The 18,909-nt window shown below is 44.5% G+C and overlaps 1 protein-coding gene across 16 annotated transcripts in view; it reads right to left on the bottom strand.

Annotated features, from left to right (window-relative positions):
- Positions 1-18,909, bottom strand: part of CACNA1B (calcium voltage-gated channel subunit alpha1 B) — a 277,816-nt gene that overhangs the window by 105,424 nt on the left and 153,483 nt on the right. For all 16 annotated transcript variants that reach the window (XM_065035994.1, XM_065035985.1, XM_065035997.1 and 13 more), the window contains 5 exons: positions 10,943-11,055; positions 7,648-7,760; positions 5,259-5,390; positions 4,335-4,407; positions 777-894 (listed from right to left, as the gene is read on the bottom strand). In XM_065035994.1, the coding sequence (XP_064892066.1) occupies positions 777-894; positions 4,335-4,407; positions 5,259-5,390; positions 7,648-7,760; positions 10,943-11,055 (549 nt within the window). The remainder of the gene's footprint in view (positions 1-776; positions 895-4,334; positions 4,408-5,258; positions 5,391-7,647; positions 7,761-10,942; positions 11,056-18,909) is intronic.

Raw genomic sequence — 18,909 nt, forward strand, 5'->3', positions numbered from 1 at the left:
CCCAGTTCCTCGTGCTAATGAGATTTCATGCAAAACAAAGAGCCAGAGCCCTACCAGGCAGTCCATGGGTGCTGATCAGAGAATCACAGAATCATTTTGGTTGGAAGAGACCCCCAAGATCATTGATTTTAACCATAGCCCACCCCTGGCACTGCCCCGTGTCCTGAGAACCTCATGTCCGTCTGTCCAACCCTCCAGGGATGGTGACTCCAGCACTGCCCTGGGCAGCCTGTTCCAATGCCCCACAGCCCTTTGGGGAAGAAATTGTTCCCCACATCCAACCTCAACCTCCCCTGGCGCAACTTGAGGCCGTTTCCTCTGCTCCTGGCGCTTGTTCCTGGGGAGCAGAGCCTGACCCCCCCTGGCTCCAAGCTCCTTTCAGGCAGTTCAGAGATCAGAAGGTCTCCACTCAGCTCCTGTTCTCCAGCTGAACCCCCCAGGTCCCTCAGCCGCTCCATCACACTTGTGCTCCAGCCCCTCACCAGCTCCGTTCCCTTCTCTCCACTCGCTCAAGCACCTCAAGGCCTTTTTTGGCGTGAGGGGCCCAAAACTGACCCCAGGATTCAAGGTGCAGCCTCACCAGTGCCCGGGACAGGGGACGGTCACTGTGCTGGTCCTGCTGGCCACACCAGTGTTCTAAGGAGCTATACCAATGATTTGGTTTTAAAAGGCATAAATGTGGGTGTGAGAATTTAAACAAAACTAGATATTTCTAGCACCCCAGGCAGGGCATGTGGCACACTGTGTCACCAACACAAGGCAACGTGTAAGGATACAGTTACCAAACAACGTCAGGACGATGAAGTAAATGGAGGAGAACATCCCTGAGCGGACACCACCCTGCGACTCTATCCCGTGGTACATCACAGCGTTCCAGTCTTCTCCTGTCAGGATCTGCACAGCAAAATTCGAGAGAGAAGAAGAAAGAGTGACTCAAAGGAAAGACAAAGCAGTGAAGGTCTGGGGGTGCTAAGAAATGGGAAGGAACGGCAGAAAGATGTGCCAGGTGAGGTTCAGGTTGCACATTAGGAAAAGGTTCTTCACCCAGAGGGTGCTGGACACTGGAACAGGCTCCCCAGGGAGGTGTCACGGCTAATCAGCAAGAACACGAATAATAGAAAAATCAATCATAAGAAGTTAAAAGATCTAAGACTCAGTAGGCGAGATGCTAATTGTGCACTCATTTGAACAGCCTGCCATTCCCGCTCTCCACCAGTGACCGTAACACAGCAACACTCAGCACTTCACCTGCCCACCATGGCAGAGTCACACAACAGTGACTTTTAGTACAGTAAAACCTGCCCAATGAGATATGGAGCTCAAATTCCTAAACAGTATGTTATCTTTGTGTTCAGTAGAAGCAATCAACAAAAAAAGGTCAAAGTTTGCTGTGTGCTGTAGTAATCAAATCCCATGTGCATACAACATGCTGAAAACAATCGCAAATTCCAGACTAGTTGTCATCTGCTGACAGAGAGAAAATTTCTTGCTGCAGGGTGGCTGCTGATGACAGCAATAGGCTGAGAGCAAGTTTAGACACAAGGACATACAGTGCATACACAAACTTGTTTCCGAAATGCAGTATCTAGTCTCAACTAATTCAGCTCAAGCCCGACCCACGCCATTGGAGTTACTCTAGATTTACGCCGGAGAATTTGAACCAGGGCACTGGGCTTTCAGCTCTGTCATTCAGTTATGGAAAACACTGTTCGCAAACTTGCATTCATGTAATCTCCATGAATTCACAACTGTTCCTGCTTTCTGCGAATAACCACAAAGTAATTTCTATTCACTCAAACATTTGTGGAAAGGAAACCATTGGGAACCCTCCTATGCCCTGCAGAAGACTGGGAGTTGAAAGTATCACAAATCATGGGCTGTACATAGACAAATCCAGCAGGTTGGGGTCTGGGCTCCAAAATCCAACTGTGTTATTTTGGAAGTGGAACAAAAACTTAAAGGAAAACAAATGATAAACGGTCTAAACTAACCAGCCTGCCCAGGCAGAGCCGAGGATGCTCTGAGGCCCTGGCAAGGGGACAGACACTTGGACCTGTGTCCTTCCCACTGTTTGTGCTGTCACCCATTAGCTGGAGGAATTACTTAAGCAACTGGGTAGCAGAGCACATGCAGTAAATAAGCCTTCCTGCTCTAGAAAGTCTGCATTTATGGATGTTGTAAGAACTTCTTGCTACAGGAGAGAAAGGACAGCATTGCAGAGGGAGAGGGGCAAGAACTGAGGACTGTGGAGTAAGACAAAACCCAAACGTTTTGTTTTTCCCCCAGGCCCAAAGCTGCTTTTGGTCACCCCAGAACATTTTGTCCAGTGCGACTCAGCATTTAATACTTAGGCTTGGCTGACAAGCCACTAGGTGATGGAATAAAAACAGCTTTCAAGAGCTGTTGTGGCCTAAAGAGATATATATATGAATATATATACAGTTTGTGTTTTTATTTTGTATATACACAGTTTGGCAATGAGCTCACAGAGACCTTCTTGGGAGCCAGGAGCTGGAGAAAAATGCAGGATGCTGTTCAAAGAGAATTTGGGGACGGCGGGGCTCATTGCACCCAGTGTTGAGTTCACCCAGCTCCTGGGTGACAAAATGTGTCCTGGGAGTCGCGTGACAGAGGATCATGATCCAGCCAGGTCTGCTGAACTAAAATGGGCTAGACAGGCTGCACAAGGCTTTGTTTAAGATCAGGGACAAACAGGGTGTATCTGGCTTTATTATATTTGTTCAACACATCGAATGCGTTCACTGAACAATGCTGCTTTGCTCATTAGAGCGGCAACCAAACGAGCCCGCTGGCTCGCCTGAGTTAGTGGGAGACGAGGTTAGAAGAGCATCCAAAGCCCATATTGAAATAATGTTGACACGATATTTGAAATTCAGGGGAGGAGTGGGGTGGACTGGGAGCAGAGGTTATCAAAATCCCTCTGCAAGCATGCACTGAGTTAATTCAGTGCTGAAGGTTTTAATTCGTAGCTCTGATGTTTTACACATACTTCATAAAACCAACAGTGTTTTCCTTCATCCCACAGCCACTACATTACAGGAGTATTTATCTCAGGAATAGAAAATAAGTATTTCAACTAAGTACTCTCAAGAGATAGCTACAGTCCCAAAGCAAAATAACATCAAAATGTCCAGATGCTCATATCCGGAGCCTGCCCGGGGTTCAGATCCGGCTCCGTGGCAATACCTTTAGGTTTCTGTAAGCCCTTGCTTTGATGACTACTAAAATACTATGCAAATATTAATCTACCATGATTTGCAATATCCTCTGAGGTAAGTACCACTGAACCTGCTTCACATCTGGAGAGAAGCAAAACCCAGAGGAAGCTGCTTATGCAGAGGTCACAGGACACATTTTCTTTTAGACTCTTTTTCTGTTTTAATCCAAAAATTGTCATCAGCTCAATGTTTTTAACCCTTTTTGGAAGGGGACATTGAAATACATCATCTAAGCCTCGCTGAGGTCAAGTCTCAGCTCAAGCCCACGTCAACAATTTGTGTAGGACAATATATATAGTAGAACTTCATAAATACATAAAAATAAAAGCCATGTGGTTTTCCAGAGACCTGAGTGTTACCTGCACATGGCACAGGATGCAGCATCCCCAGCTCTCTCCTGAAACACCTGAAATAACTGTTTTAAAAAGGCACACAGGGAGCGGCTGCAAAACTGGGCTCTTAAATCCGAGCAACGTGTCTGCCAGAATTACAACTCCTTCCTGCCATCACGTGAACTTGCCCAGGGCTGATGCCTCTTCCCGTGCTCCCCCACTGATCGTAATTCTTATCCAGCATTATCTTATCTTGAGCTATTACTGTGGAAAATGCTACATGATTTCCCTACTGCCTCGGGGCTCTCTCCTCATTAAATTATGGCAACCAGAGGAGAAAGTGGAACAGGTCAACCACACAGGGGCTGTTGGGATTTCAGACGGGACGATTTCTGCAGCACGTGCCGGTGCTGTCACCGCAGCATCCAGCCCTGGGGGTACAGCAGGCGACAGCCTGGGCACGCACAGCCTTTAAGCTCAGCCCAGAAATGTCTACTTTATCAACACACATTTTCTCTTATCAATATAGCAAATACATATATATATATCTATTTCTTTCTATGTATTTCTATATTTCCTACTTTCCTTAATTCTACTGCACTAATTTTTAATGACACATTGATTGGTCAAATGTGGCAAAATTCATGAGAAGGAAGGACTCTCTCTTTCCTAAATTCCACAGATTTTTGGGGAGCTCATAAGCAGGAAGGGATGCCCAGGAAAGTATTTTCTTATGCTCACTCAGAACAAGCGATGGCTTTACCTGGAATACTGTGAGGATGGCAGCAGGGAAGGTATCGAAATTTGTCGTTGGTGTTTCATCTTGGAAGTTGAATCTAGAGAAAATAGAGAAATAAAAACAAAAGCAATAAGGTACCAGACTGCAGGAGAGTTGTTTGTAATAGCCTGTAACCTGAGTCAGAGTGCAACATTTGTTCCACCTGGCAATAACAATCACCCCAGGCAAGCGCAGTGGGAAACACAGCGTCTCTGAGAAGATGCTTAACAGAACTATTAGCAGAAACTCAATTTTATTCCTGGAGAAAATTCTGATGCTTTGAAATTCATTTTCATCCGCAATTAAAAAGAACAATAAAAACCTCAAATGCTTTCTGTGGAACAAACCATTCCAATAAGTTTTTGTTCTCAAGTATGGAAGTCAATTGAAGTTGCCTTCTTTGTAGTCATTTAATTTTATTTTCTTAAGATAAAATAGCAGGGTCTGTTACAAGAGGACAAGGGGTAATGTTTTAAAACTGAAAGAGGATAAATTCAGACTAGATAAAAGGAAGAAACTGTTGCCCTGAGGGTGGTGAGAGCCTGGCCCAGGTTGGCCAGAGAGGTGGTGGATGAACCATCCCTGGAGACATCCCAGGCCAGGCTGGACGGGGCTCTGAGCAACCTGAGCTGGTGAAGATGTCCCTGCTCATGGCAGGGGTGGCACTGGGGAGCTGGGAAGGGCCCTTCAACCCAAACTGTTCTGTGACTCTATGAATTCAGCTCCAGGAAAAACACCAGAACAGGAGCTATTCTCCTATAAACCAGAGATCACATCTCAGCAGTCCAGGGCTGACATCTGCACTCAGAATGAGAATATTATGAGCCCTGCAGCCCTTGTCCCCATTGTCCCCCTTGTCCTGCTTGCTTTCACATAAGCCCTGCCAGGACAAGGATTGATCAGACTTACTGTCCTCCAAAGAGCTGCATCCCCAGCAAAGCAAACACCACGATGAACAGGAACAGTAGGAAAAGCAAACTGATGATGGACTTCATGGAGTTGAGCAAGGAGACCACCAGATTCCTCAGGGAATTCCAGTACCTGCGTTGGAGACCAGAGCAGCCAAGAGACAACATGAGTGAGAGAAAAGGCTTAGGTAAAAATTAATAAGATCTATTTTCTTATTAGAACAAAATGAAAAGAATGGCAAGGAATATCAGCATATTTGAACTCCCCTTTATAATGGGAAAATACAGCTCACTGAGGGGCAAAACCTGTTGTAGTATTGCAAGGGCAGAGATGGTCACCCCAGTGCATGTGTGCTTGTGCAGAGCAGTCGTTTGCAGTGCAAGGTTCAGTTCAGTTCCTCACTAACCCCTTTCCTGGTATGGATTTCAACCTTTTGCATCAGCAGGGGTGTCAAAACCATAGATTTATTGATATCATCAAGGCAAGACTGAATGCAGGGATGGTAAACTCTCCTCTTCATCAGATGCAACTCAGGAATAAATAGCTCATTTCCACCAGAACATCTTTGCAGCGTGTCCTTCTAACTTACTCAATGCCAGTATTCACATGTGGACTTAAACTCCCACACGTTTAAACATTCCTGCTGACATTTAACACCCACATTCATGCCCAGCGATGCCTTCAGTGCGGGGCAATTCAACCACAGGGTTTCAGCGTCCAGGACCAAGCAACATCCTTAGAGGATGAAAACAAATCCGGGACCTTAACTCCAACATGACAAGAGGGGGTGGTTCAGCTCAACCACTGACACATCCAAGTTGCATCTGGCTGGCTACTGAAGCCAGTTTGCTGTTTCGTCCCCTGGCACACTGGCAGGCACGGGGTGACGGTGTGCCAGGGAGGGTGCTCAGAAACAGCTCTCGTTCCTGGCCTTATTGCCCTGCTGAGAGCAGGCAGGGAGCATTTATATTAGGAAAACTAATGAATCAGAAAATGCAGAAAGAGCTATTAAGCAGAGGAGCTCTTCGACAATCTCCTTTTGGACAGACAGGTATGTGGAACAAAGGGGCTGGAGCAGGCGGTGGGAAACGAGTGATTTAGAGCCATTTCACGTGTCCTCTGTTAAATGTTTTGAGTCTGAGATCACAGGGGGAAACCTGTGTCTCTTTTTCTCCAGTGACCTCGCTCATTTCATAACTTGGTGTTGGGAGCCGCCATCCCAAGGTCACTCTCGGCAGCAGCATCCTCTACCTGTATGTCCTCTGGTGCAGTTTTGGGGACAGACTCACACACTGAGCTCCTCCCTGGGTACCCAGCAGAAGGAAGCCCAGGGATTTGTCTGATCTCCTGATGGGGAGAGAAGCTCCGAGCTTGAGTCAGAAGAGCAGAAACACCATCCTTTCTTTCCTCTTTGTCTTCATTTTCCTCCTCTTCCTTCCTGCAGGTGTAGCTGGGCAGACTGAATCACCCCATGTTTCTCTGCTGAGGACGATACAGGCACATCCATCCCAGGAGAAGGAGGATCTTGTGCTCCCATTGCACCCGTTCCAAGAAGAGTTACGTCCATAACACAGTGACAGAGGTTTCAGGAGAAACTTTGGTCTCTCAGGAGAAAATCTTCCATTGAAAAAGTTGCAGCCAGACCTGCTCGGGGTCAGCCCCTAAGCAAGAGGGACTGAGCTGCTCTCCTTGGAGAGCGGGAAGGGTTTGCTCCTCACACAGTCCTCCCCGGCTTGACACAGCAGCTTCAGGCAAAATCTGCCACAAGCCGGGGGCTTGCACATCACAGTTAACACAACCGGACACGAACTACACGCAGAAGCTCTGTCTTGTCCTGGAATAGCTCAGCACCAAATATGTCAGGCTACAGAGCACCAGGACAAGTTGCATTTCTAGAGATGCCAGCGCCCATTCACTTCTGTCCTGACAAAGAGGAAAACACGTGAAGCTGTTTTCTCCTTGCTGCATTTTAGCTCCTCTTAGGCTGCATCCCCTCGTACCACATCCTGCTCTCACCTTTTAGCCCGGCTCTAATTTAACTTTTTAACAATTGCCATCTGCAGTCACACTGATTTGGGACATACCAATCAGAAGATCTATTACCATCAATTACTCAAAGCAGGTAGACTAGAAATGGCTTCTGTTAATCATAGTAACATCATGTCTGGGGAAAAATCCACTTAAATAGGTCAAGGGAACTCCAGCATCAGGGGGTGAGAACTTCACTCACTGTCCTGAAAAGGAGGGGTTTTTTTGGGGTAGTTTGTGTTGACTTCATCTGTTTGGTTTTTACATCTGTGGTAAGCGCTAACACTTGCTGGGAGGCTGGTGAGACAGATTTCATATGGTACTGAAAGCCTCATATGAGCAGAAAGGGAGCTGGACGTACTTTGTTACTTTGAAAATGCGCAGCAGTCGAAGGGCTCTCAACACACTGATGCCGAACGAGGTACCTGGTTTCACCGCAGCCCAAATAACTTCAAATATACTTCCCACGATGACCTGCAAGAAGAATCCATTTTACACAAGGCAAAACTTCTGCTTAGTTCTGGAGAGAACAAGGATCAGAGTTTGGGCTGTGATGGTTTCAGCAAACTCATGAACTAGTGAACAGCACTAAAACTTCTTGTTCCAACTTTTTGCAGCCCAGTCTGAAAAAGCGCAATACCTGGAAGCAGCACAGGGAACCACATATAGGAACTTGTTGCTTTCTTCTCTAGCAAGTAAACTACCTTAAAATAACTTTTTTTGAGGGACAGCGTATTTTTTCCTCTACATCGGCTAAACAACAAACGCCAAGACTTCCATTTCCCACCCCACACAGCTGGAGCAGGGGGACGCTGCCTTGTCCTCCCTTCCCATCACAAGCACCAAAAGGCTTCAGCCCCAGCGCTGCAGAACAGCAAAGCTCAGCTCTGGGCAAGACTTACCCGAAATTTCTGGCAACTGAGAGTCTTTAGGACACCGATTAAGATAATCGCTATTAAGAGATCCTGCAAAGCCTCTAGCATGCACATCCAATTGTCTGCCAGGCTCCCAGATTATGCTACTGAAAAATACGTCCCTAATCAAGGTAGTCTTTTAAGTTTTGTTTTGTCTGTTTAAGGCTGGCAGAGAATTAACTTCAAGCAATAAAGAAATCTCTTCAACCTTTATTACAAAAAAGGCAAAATAGTAATAGGTTAAGCACAAATGGAAAGGACAATTATATCAACACAGGTTGCTGCACGGTTAATAAGAGAAGGCAGGCATTTTGCTGCCAACTACTGTTATTACTTGCATTAACCACGCATTTCAGAGCTCCCGTGGTCTGTGGTCCCCGGTTGCGTGACGCTCACCATGAACACATTATCAGCGATCCCGTGAGCGGTTTGTGCTGTGAAGGGGAGTGTTAATGGGCAGTCAGGGCCAGCAGAGCTGTGTCTGAGCACAGTGCTGGGGGGCGCACCAGCTCGGAAACCCCTTTATAAACAGAAACCTGGATGTCTTTTGAAAAACACAGCTCTGCTTGAGAAAATGTAGCGGGAAAGGGAGATCCACAACAGCTGCTCATCCTGTTTCTCCCATCACAGAAAGAAGGAACTAAAATTTCTCTCCTCCAATCTATCACTCTTGGAAACCCCTCATGAATCAGCAAAAACCTTTCCTCAGATCCTCCACATGTTACACTGATAATTAATTTTCCTGGCATTTCACCATGGCCCCCTGGGAGTTGTTTCACATGAGACCCCACCGGACTGTTTCTCCCAAGGCTGATGTTGCTCTGATTTGTTGCTTCACTTGCTTTGCATTTGAGCGGTTTCATCTTGATGGTTTGTCAAACTAAACTGACTACAGATCTGTGGGATATTCCAGTGGGGGTGAAGTAGCTGAATTAATTCTGGGGGCTGGAAGGTGGGTGAGGAGGAAGAAACACAGCTAGAAGCAGGATCCCAGTGGATTCTCTAAGGGAGGAAGAATTAGAATTGGACCAACAGCTTTACCTCCTGGGGAAACACTCGGCAAAGCTTATTGCAGCGCTGCACTCACCATAGCATGCCACAAAACAGAGACACACGGTAGGTTTATCTCTTGCATAATGCAGGCTCCTAAATCACCTGTCCATGACAAGCTCTTCTTGCTGTGGAAGGAGCATCCTGGATACAAGAATCCAAAGAAAATGGCAGCCAAGAGCCTGTTTAATCCATTGGTGACATGCATCGATGTAGCATCTGTCACTAGGAATGCAAAGGAGGCAACGACACTCTTAAAAGTCTAATTAGGCAATACTGCTTGGCTGCCAAATGTCTTAGACTCAGCTTACAGAAGCTGGGGTCATCAGGCACGCAGAGGGGTCAGCCCCTTTGTTTTCTGTGGGCACACTCTTCATTCCAGCTATTGCAAGACAACTTGCAGTTCAACTTTCCATGAATTGGCTGCTTTTAGTTGCAGGGAACCTCTCTGGCCCTTTGTTCAGGCACAACTCTGAATGTGCAAACATCCAGCTGTCTTACATTATCGGTGTTATCTGTGCTCCGGTTTCCTCTCACGACAGACTACAGACTCTGTGCATTATCCTGTGCAGCCAGGAGAGCAGCACGATGCAATTCCATGCTCTGAGACACCAAGTGCTCAATGGACACCCCAGAGAGGAGATCCTCACATCGGGTGCAACACCTCAGTCTGTCGGACACAGGGAACTCATGGGCTGGTTGAATCTCAATGTCTATTTAGTCTATTTAGCTCTGAGTTTTCCTTTTGACGTGATCAAAAACGGGACAAGTTGACTTTAGCTGCATTTAGCGGCCACTTACCAAAGGTAAAAATACTTTTTCCTACCTTGTGGGAGCAGTGCTGAAGAAGGGATTTTAGCTTTATAGGGGAGAAGAACTACCCCCAGTACTTTGCCAGATAAAGGCTAGAAATAACAGACTAAATCTTGGAGAGAAGGGCTGGATGATGGGTACAATGAACTGAATGTTTTCCCCTTGCTCCTGGCTGCATCATAAGCTTTGTATCTGCTCTGTTACAGAAATCTTACAGACTGATTCACGCTGTGGGATGCAGTGCTCAGCCCACACTGAAGATAAGAGAAGCTGAGTTAACCTCTGTGAGGACAGATTACAACCTAGTAGCTTTTAATGAATTAAAATTAACATTTGCATGCGATGCTCTTGGTTAGATGGAGTCAAAACTGGCCCCACTACTCACACTTTGAAGCTTTAGTTTTAGTACAAGGAGGAGAGCCTGCAATAAACGGATGTGAGTTATTGCCTTTCCATCACCTAATCGTGTGTTTAGATTTCCACTTCTGAGCACTCATGTTTGAAAAGTGCTGCCTATGTATCTTGAGGTAAAGGCCATTAAATGGGCGATAGGGGAGATGAGCAAATAAGATGTGTGGGTTTTTTGTCTTTCAGTCACCTCATTTAAAAGGCAGAGGGAATCTCCCAGTAATCAGAGCATTTACTGGAGCTGATGCTGCGAACACGTAGCTCACCAAGGAAACAAAACCCCCGGCTGCCACATTTCTTCAAGAAGGATGAGAACGAGGGGGAGCTTAATGTGTTTCACTGCAGCTAATTTATCCAACGACTGCTTACAGCACCACTTGCCATGGATTCCCACACTCACCTTGCAATGCCCAACACCATCCGATAACGGGAGAGCCACACGCTCCATCCATGAAGCCGAAACCTACTCACCCCAAAGTCAAAGCAGTTGAATGAAGAGTGGAAGTAATTTCTCGGCCCCAGCCCATACATCTTCAGTGACATCTCAGTAAGGAACAGACCCAGAAAAACAAACTCTGCAAAATCTGGAAAGAGGAAAACAGATCTAATTAGTCCACAAGACCTTGGTAGGCTCATCTCTTCATGTGGGGAGCAATGGTACGTTTCCACAACACCGACTGCCTCCTGCCAGAAGAAAATCCCTTTGCAATGCCAAACAAGACACCAAGGACAGTTTCACACCATTATTTCTACATGCACCTGAGTTGTATTCAGCCTTCAAGAACCATAAATGCAATGTTTCATCTGTACTGTGGGATGCTTGCTATGAGTACTAAATATTCTCATCACCTTTGTAAATAAATTTCAAAAGAAGCTCTGGAGCTAATTTATCTAAAGGTCTAATTTAATTGCACAGATAATGTTTTGCAAATGTATATTTAGGACTCCCATACCTACATAAAACAGGCACTTTTGGGAGAGGGGTGTGAGATTTTGTAACATCCTCTCATGATAAAAATACCTTCATACCCAAAGGAACTGATGCCTCTGAGAGCTCATGTTCAGGGGTGTTGTGTCTACTGTTAGCACATAGCCACATTTATTTTTATTATGTCTGTGTAACCATATAATTATGGAAGAGCAAGTTCTGTTTCCTTCTGCTTCACAGGAAAATAGGCTGTGAAGCTTTTGATGGGAAAATTTATCACCTATGATGAAAAAAAGGGCAGAAAGAACATAGCTGGGAGTATAATTTCCAGATCAAGTTTTTAGGACTCAAAGCTACAGAAAACGCTGCTGTTGGCATTATAGGTCATGCAAGTTTGGATCTGGAGGCCAATGAGCAACAGAAACAATGGAACGCTAAAAACAAACACAAAAAGGGTAAAACACCTCTAGACTCCCAAAACAAACTAAAGAGCATAAGGCAAACCTCTCCCTCTGGAGAAAAGATGAGGAACAGAATCAAACTTCAAAGTGCAGAGATTAATCCCATTGCTCCGCACATCACAGAAGGTTCTCGGATGCTGCAGCAGCGCAGATCACAGAATCACAGAATCGACTGGGTTGGAAAAGACCTCAGAGATCATCCAGTCCAACCCTTGGTCCAACTCCAGCCCATTGACTAGATCATGGCACTAAGTGCCATGTCCAATCTCAGTTTCAAAACCTCCAGGGCCGGTGAGTCCAGCACCTCCCTGGGCAGCCATTCCAATCCTGACCACTCTCTCTGCAGAGAATTGCTTTCTGATCTCCAGCCTCCATTTCCCCTGGCAGAGTTGAAGCCCATGGCCCCTTGTCCTATTGCTGATGCCTGGGAGAAGAGACCAATCCCCACCTGGCTAGAACTGCCCTTCAGGTAGTTCTGGAGAGTGCTGAGCTCAGCTCTAAGCCTCCTCTTCTCCAGACTAAACAAGCCCAGCTCCCTCAGCCTCTCCCCATAGGGCTTGCACTCAAGTCCCTTCCCCAGTCTTGTTGCTCTTCTCTGGACCCGCTCCAGCACTTCAATATGCTACAGGAAAGGTGTCTGCTGGAATTTCAGTTTTATGATTCCAGGATAGATAGAGAGATGACACCAAACTTGTCTCACAGGTGCACACGGACAGACAAGGGGCAACAGATACAAGCTGCAAGATGAAAAATTGCAGCTGGATAATCTAAAATCCTGGGAGCTTTGTACACCTCTTGCAATACATGGTTTCAGCTAATGAGTGTGTGGAAAGAGAGGGGAGGGAACATGGGTCCTTTCAAACTACTTGGGTTTCACTCCATTCACTGCCTTGCACATTTAGAATTGAGTGAACGTGGCTGGCCCAAGTCCATCTCAAATTGCTGCTTGTCTCTTGAAAATGCTTGAAAAATATGGCCTCAATTATCAAAAATAAAAAAGGAGTTCTAAATTTTAAACAAAAGGCAGTCATGAAATATCATGGGCATAATGTTAACTAAAATCCAGGAAACATTAACTAGATGAGAAAGGTTTTATTAACGCTTCAGTGAGGAGCCTGCAAGGACACTTCTGCCAACATTTGCAATATGGGAGGAAATACCAGGAGCGTATTAATTACATCATGTAACCTACTCTCCTTGAAAACAGGAGCAATATCATTAAAGATGACTTTCAAGGGCAAAGCATTCACGTTTGAGGAATAAGATGATGAAGTCTGCAGACTTCTCAGCCTTTTTCTTACCAAGATGTAGGCTCCATCGCTGGCTCTCAGTGCTCAAGGAGCAGCACATCTCCAGCTCCCTTTGAGCTTGGAACTTCCTAGGACAAGCTTGTTCACACCTGTACCACGCTACGACTTTTCTGACAACAGAGGCAAGAGTCCAGTGAGCAAACAGCTGCTTCCAACACAAGGGAGTCCGGAGTAGGGAGTTACCTACAGCTACACTGACAATCCATCTGACTGTACAGGGGCAGAGGGTGCGGGAAAGGGACCAGGTGAACCAATGTCTGCCATGAAATGAGGTGACTGACAAGTGCAATAATAGAAAAATAGAGAATTTTTTAAAAACACATGTTCAGTGGTATTGAATTTCCTTGCACATAATTTAAAAAGTTGTGATTGTGAAGTAGTAAGAATGTTAAAAGCCTTAATTATTGGCAGCTGGCCCTGTAAATCAGAAGCTTAAACTACCTTCCAGGCCAGATCCTGAACTTCCATACTGCACCTGATGTACTTTGGAAATGGTAAGAACCAGAAGGCAAAACTCCTCCAATAAAGCAGATGCATCTTCTCCGGGCGTGGAAGAATTTGTGCTGCCGTTGTCACCTGTTTCAGTCATTAGCCCAGAGGGAAACCTTGGACCAGAGTTTGTGCTGACTGGAATTGCTCCCTCCGCAAGCTCGATGGTGCTTATTGGAATGACTTGAGAGTCAATTCTCCCTACCATGAGGATTGATACCAAACCAGTGCTTTGAAACTGGTGGCCTGGCTTAGTTAGCAGGCAAAACCTAAAACTGTCAGGTGGGTCCTACAGAAAATATTGCACAAGCCCCACCATAACTCACTCCGGCAGGGGATTCTTATCCCCTTCTCCATCCACAAACTCACCTTTAAGAGTTACGTTTCAGGTCCACTCCATATTCTTTCACAGAATAACAAGAATACTAGGTAGGAGGGGTTTTATTGTGATTTTCACCAAGAGATCTCAGTGTACTTTGCCAAGTTACCATCATTCCAAAAGAAGAAAAAGGAGGAAAGAAACAAGGATTAATGCTCAGTTGCCCATCCAGCAGGAGCATGAACAAAAAAACCCAGGTATCAACCAGTGCAACGTTCCATCAACAGACTGACACATCCTGCAAACACACCTGCAAAACCAGAACGTCAGAGGAGAAACAAAGCTGGCCAATGCCCTCTGTAAGCAAATCAGAATCGAGAAATATTTGATTTGAAAACAACAACCAAAAAAACAACAAAAACAAACAAAACCCACCACAAACAAAGCCCAGAAAATGTTCGAAACTGAGAACATCCAAGAAACAACTTCCTTCAGCAGCTCTTGAAAGAACCACTCAATTTGTTCTTCCACAGCTGGTGACTTCCACCAAGAGCAGAGTTCCAGATAGGCAGCAATATCTCTTATATCATGTATTTCAGCAGATACCGGGTGCTACAAACCAGCACCATGAGGGCAAGGGGTGGAGGGAAGGAAAACGTGGACATAGTGAACTCCTTGGGCAGAAGCAATTGAGTCAAAACGAATCAGCTTCTCCAATGGAGGGATCAGAAGCACCATTTCTCCTGACACAGCCCTGCCCATATAATTGAAAATGCAATTTCATTGTTTGGACCTCCTGGTATTCAGACCCCACATGTAATTTAATCTGCCTCAAGCAGAAGCATTTTGTAATGTGATTTAAAGAAAAAAAGTTTGATACAAGTACTCTGATTCAATTTCAAATTTGTGCTATTGGCAAAGGCTGTGCTAGCATCTTTTTTGCCCTATAAGTTTGAATTAGATAGTTAGCGGCCCTTTTTTGTCAATCACCCGTGGATTAATTCAATTTCTGCCCCGTTTCCCAGCCCGATGTCATCAGGAGCACGTGCCGAGCCTCCCGCTTTGGTTTCCTCTGCTCATGCTCCCCATACATTAAACCAACCGGGAGCAGAACCTCGGTGAAGTAGAACTTCCTCCTCTTTGACCAAGAAGATGTAGAAATGCTCAGCAGACATAAATAAATATGCTCAGTTCAAAAAGCCTTTACTCGCAATTGCAAATGCTGCATATTCATATCCAGAGGGATATCCATCACTGCTCTAGACCTCAGGGATGCTTTTCAAGGCTGGATTAGAGAGTTGCCTTTCAACAGAAGTCTCTTTTTTTCTGAGAATACCTGCAATGGTGGAAATTACCCCAAACTGATGACAATTATGTGTGGCTGCATGAAATACATACTTTTATACAGAATTGTAACTTATTTAATCGAAGGCCCATGCTTTGGTGAGCAGAACATGCCATGTGTCCATGTATGAGAAAACTCCTGTAGCAACGTGGCACTGGAGTCCTCCCCATGCAGAGATGGAAAATATCCGCTCTAATTTGGGGATAATTACAGGGGCATAAAGGATGTCCTGTTCTCCACCACACCCCAAGAATTCAAAGAATTTCTCATCGGCTCTTTCAATAAGACTAAAGAAATCCCAAGCCCCTTTCTAAAGCTCCTACGGTTCCTTTTTCAAAGCAGTTGCAGCAACATGGAATATCAAACAGAGAAAGCTAATCAGTACAATTCAACAGCACAAAAGTTAAAAGAAAAGACCAGGGGAAAAATAAATCAATGCAGACCCGTAGGCTTTTACCAACCATTCTTTAAGTAAAATTAATTTGTAATGTAATTAAACTTCTCCCCAGAGGGACAGGTATAATTGAATTAGAGGTCCTGGGTAGAGTTTCAGGGTTTAGCAGATCCTGCCAGACTTGTTTCCACGCTCCTCTCCCACTGATGCACTTCACAAAACTCCTCGGCACTTCATTTCTAAGCACCTTCCATGAAACCACATCATTAGAATTGGCTATTTCTCTCTTGTTCTACATCAGACTAGCCAAGTCCTGCTCCTCTTAGTGAAGTTCGCTCCTCATGGCTTAACTTTAAAGCCATTTTTAAACTCTGTCACTCTTACACTTAAAGGATTTTGCCAAGTATTTCCAGGAGCTGCTTCAAATCCCCTGGCTTTGTGATATCTTGTTCTAGCTGTATCTAATGGATTTGTGCACAAATCTCGGGCAGAATGGGGCTTTCCAGGAGCTCCTTCACAAATGTATTTGCTGAAGGGTTCATCAGGCTGGTTGTGGTTTAGTGCACGCAGAAGAGGGGCCAAGTCCAGCCTTACCCTGAGTGCAGTAACAAAACAACCAGTTAGTCCACGCACCTTAAGGTGTAAAATATCCCCTGTATTAAATATTAAGCTTTAGAGTAATAGGAAAGATTATGTCATGATAACTACACCATCTCCAGGAAAACAGGCAGAAACCTTCAGGTTGCACTAAACACAAAGATGGGCATGAATATGGTAGTACAGCTCATCACCCTGAAAAGCTGGGAGGGTTTGGAAGTACAGGGCTCCTGTAGTTTAAGAGTTTGGACTTGTAAGCCTTTTCGGGGGACACGCTCTCCATTGTAAAATTGTGCTACAATAAGTTTCTTCCCAGAGTTTCTATTACACTGTGCCATAAGACAGGGCAGAGGCAAGGAACCAAGGGCACCTCTGCTTCTTGTCTTGGAGAAAACTATCTTTAAAGAAAAAAAAAAAGAGGGAGAAAATTATCTATAGTATCTTAAATTTCCATGATGACCATTCATTCTGCATCTCTGGCTTTTATTCTCTATGTCACAATGGCTAATCTTGTACCACTCCGTTTAAAGACCCAATGCTCGCACCATCCACAAAACCTGTGATTGCTCAGACGTTCTGGCTTTACCTGTGCCCTCACTGTTGTTTCTAACAGTATTTATCTGTAGCTACTGGTATGGGTTTTAGTGAGTCTAAGGGATTGATTTGTGAAATACCTGCCCAGGTGTTTCCTTATTGACCAAAGACACTTGGGTCTTGCAGTAAAGACAGTACAATGATCCAAAGGTACATCAAGGGCAGATGAGACCCAGGAAAGTACCAATGGCTGGGAGGATGCTGAGGGTTTATTATAACTTCCAAGAACACAGGGTTCCTTGGCATTTTTTTGACTTTTCCATTAAAAACAACTCAACGAATCACTTTTCTGAAGCTAATTCACAATACTGTGTGTTATAGACATACCCAGAGCTCCCAAAAGAAGGATCCACCCCAGTCCCTGATCCCAGGCACAACACAAGTTCAACTGTCCTTACTTTTTTCCTTCAACTAAGGTAGGTTGGGAAAATAAATGATGGTCTCTGTCCCAGAAAAGTTTCCCACATGGCAACACATCTTTAATTCTAATCAACAGAAAATCCCTTCCATCCCTTCTATTAAATAGAAGTTGCTGGCTGACAGATATCTTCATGTTCTCTTAGAAAAGTTACTGCATAAGGTGTTCCTAAAGCTTAGTTTGGAAATCTAAAGCCGCCTTTCTTGAACTGAAAGACTCAAGCATTGGTTCTTTTCTAGACATTTAGTCCTAATTCAAAAGGAAATCCTAAGCCTCAAACTTCTACTTACTCTGCCAATCCAGCTTATTATTTCATCTGTTAAATTTAGGAAATGAATAAGCAAGACTGACTTCTCTGGGTAAGTCTGTCTCTCTTTTCAGTCTAAATCTTGGGGGAATAAAAAAAAAGAGTTGAAAGAAATTTCTGTCCTTCTGCATCTCTTGTTAGAGCTCCATTTACCTGGTGGGATTAAATGTTCCATCAACGATTAACAGGGAGGTTTTCAAGCCAGAGCAGCTGGTATTTCTTGACCTTTTAGGTCTATAAAAAAAGCTTCAAATTTTGATTCCTTGTAATAAGGTAAGACTTGAGGATCTAGGGCTAGAAATGTTTAAGTATCTAATTTATAAAGAAATCAATGAAAATTAGGTAGATAAGTATCTTTAATGATCTAAGCCACAGTTATTAAGTCAGACTGTTTAAAATATTTGGGGTTTTTTTCCTAGCCTTCTGTGGCTTCAGAAGTTTTACTTAAATCCTGAAGCAGCTACATCTGAATATCAAGTACTGCAAAAAGATTTCTTCCTGACCATTGTATAGATCCAGAAGTGACAAACGCAATGGCTCTGTCGTCCAGAAACAAACTCTCCATCCCTTCCCCTCAGAAGGAAAAACTTGCAGCGTCACCATATTCCTACAGGTTTTGGAGCTCTAGGGGTCATAACCTGCAATCTTAATTAAAATAAATGAAAAAAGCTCTCTCCTTCATGTTGCGTTTTTAAAACAGGCTTTGTGAGCAAGTCTGTAGCCTCAGTGTAACACCGTGGTGTGTAAAGGCTTTGACTGCAGACAGCTGCCTCCACTGATTATTCATCACAGGACAGAACAAGATGCAATTTAAAAAAATAATGAAATTAGACTTCAAAAGCACTTAAAACAGACCATCTGAACCTAAACTGATAACGGACCATAGGAACCAAGCTAAAATAAAAGCTTTTGCAAAAATATGTATAACCTGTATAGTATTATGTCTATCACTACTGTACCTATTTTCACTGGAGAGCATCATGACTTTTACCCCATCTGATCACACACTATTAGTAAGGAAGAAACAATTATCAAAAAAAGTCCTGCTGTAAAGTTGCAGCATTTTAAAGAATAAGACAATAACTGCTACAACTGTAGTAAATCACTTTATGATTCCTTAAACACCAATGGACCTTTTTATTTCCCGAGCAGCAGCGGCCACTGTACGTCCTGCCACCCCAGGGACATCAGCCCCAGTAGAGCTTTAAGAGTGTCCACAACAGGAACCAGCCATGGGATCAGATCAGCTGCAAAGCAGCAGGAATCCTGCAGATGC

The sequence above is a fragment of the Columba livia genome, chromosome 19 (assembly GCF_036013475.1).
Source record: "Columba livia isolate bColLiv1 breed racing homer chromosome 19, bColLiv1.pat.W.v2, whole genome shotgun sequence".
In the NCBI taxonomy this organism is placed as follows: domain Eukaryota; kingdom Metazoa; phylum Chordata; class Aves; order Columbiformes; family Columbidae; genus Columba; species Columba livia.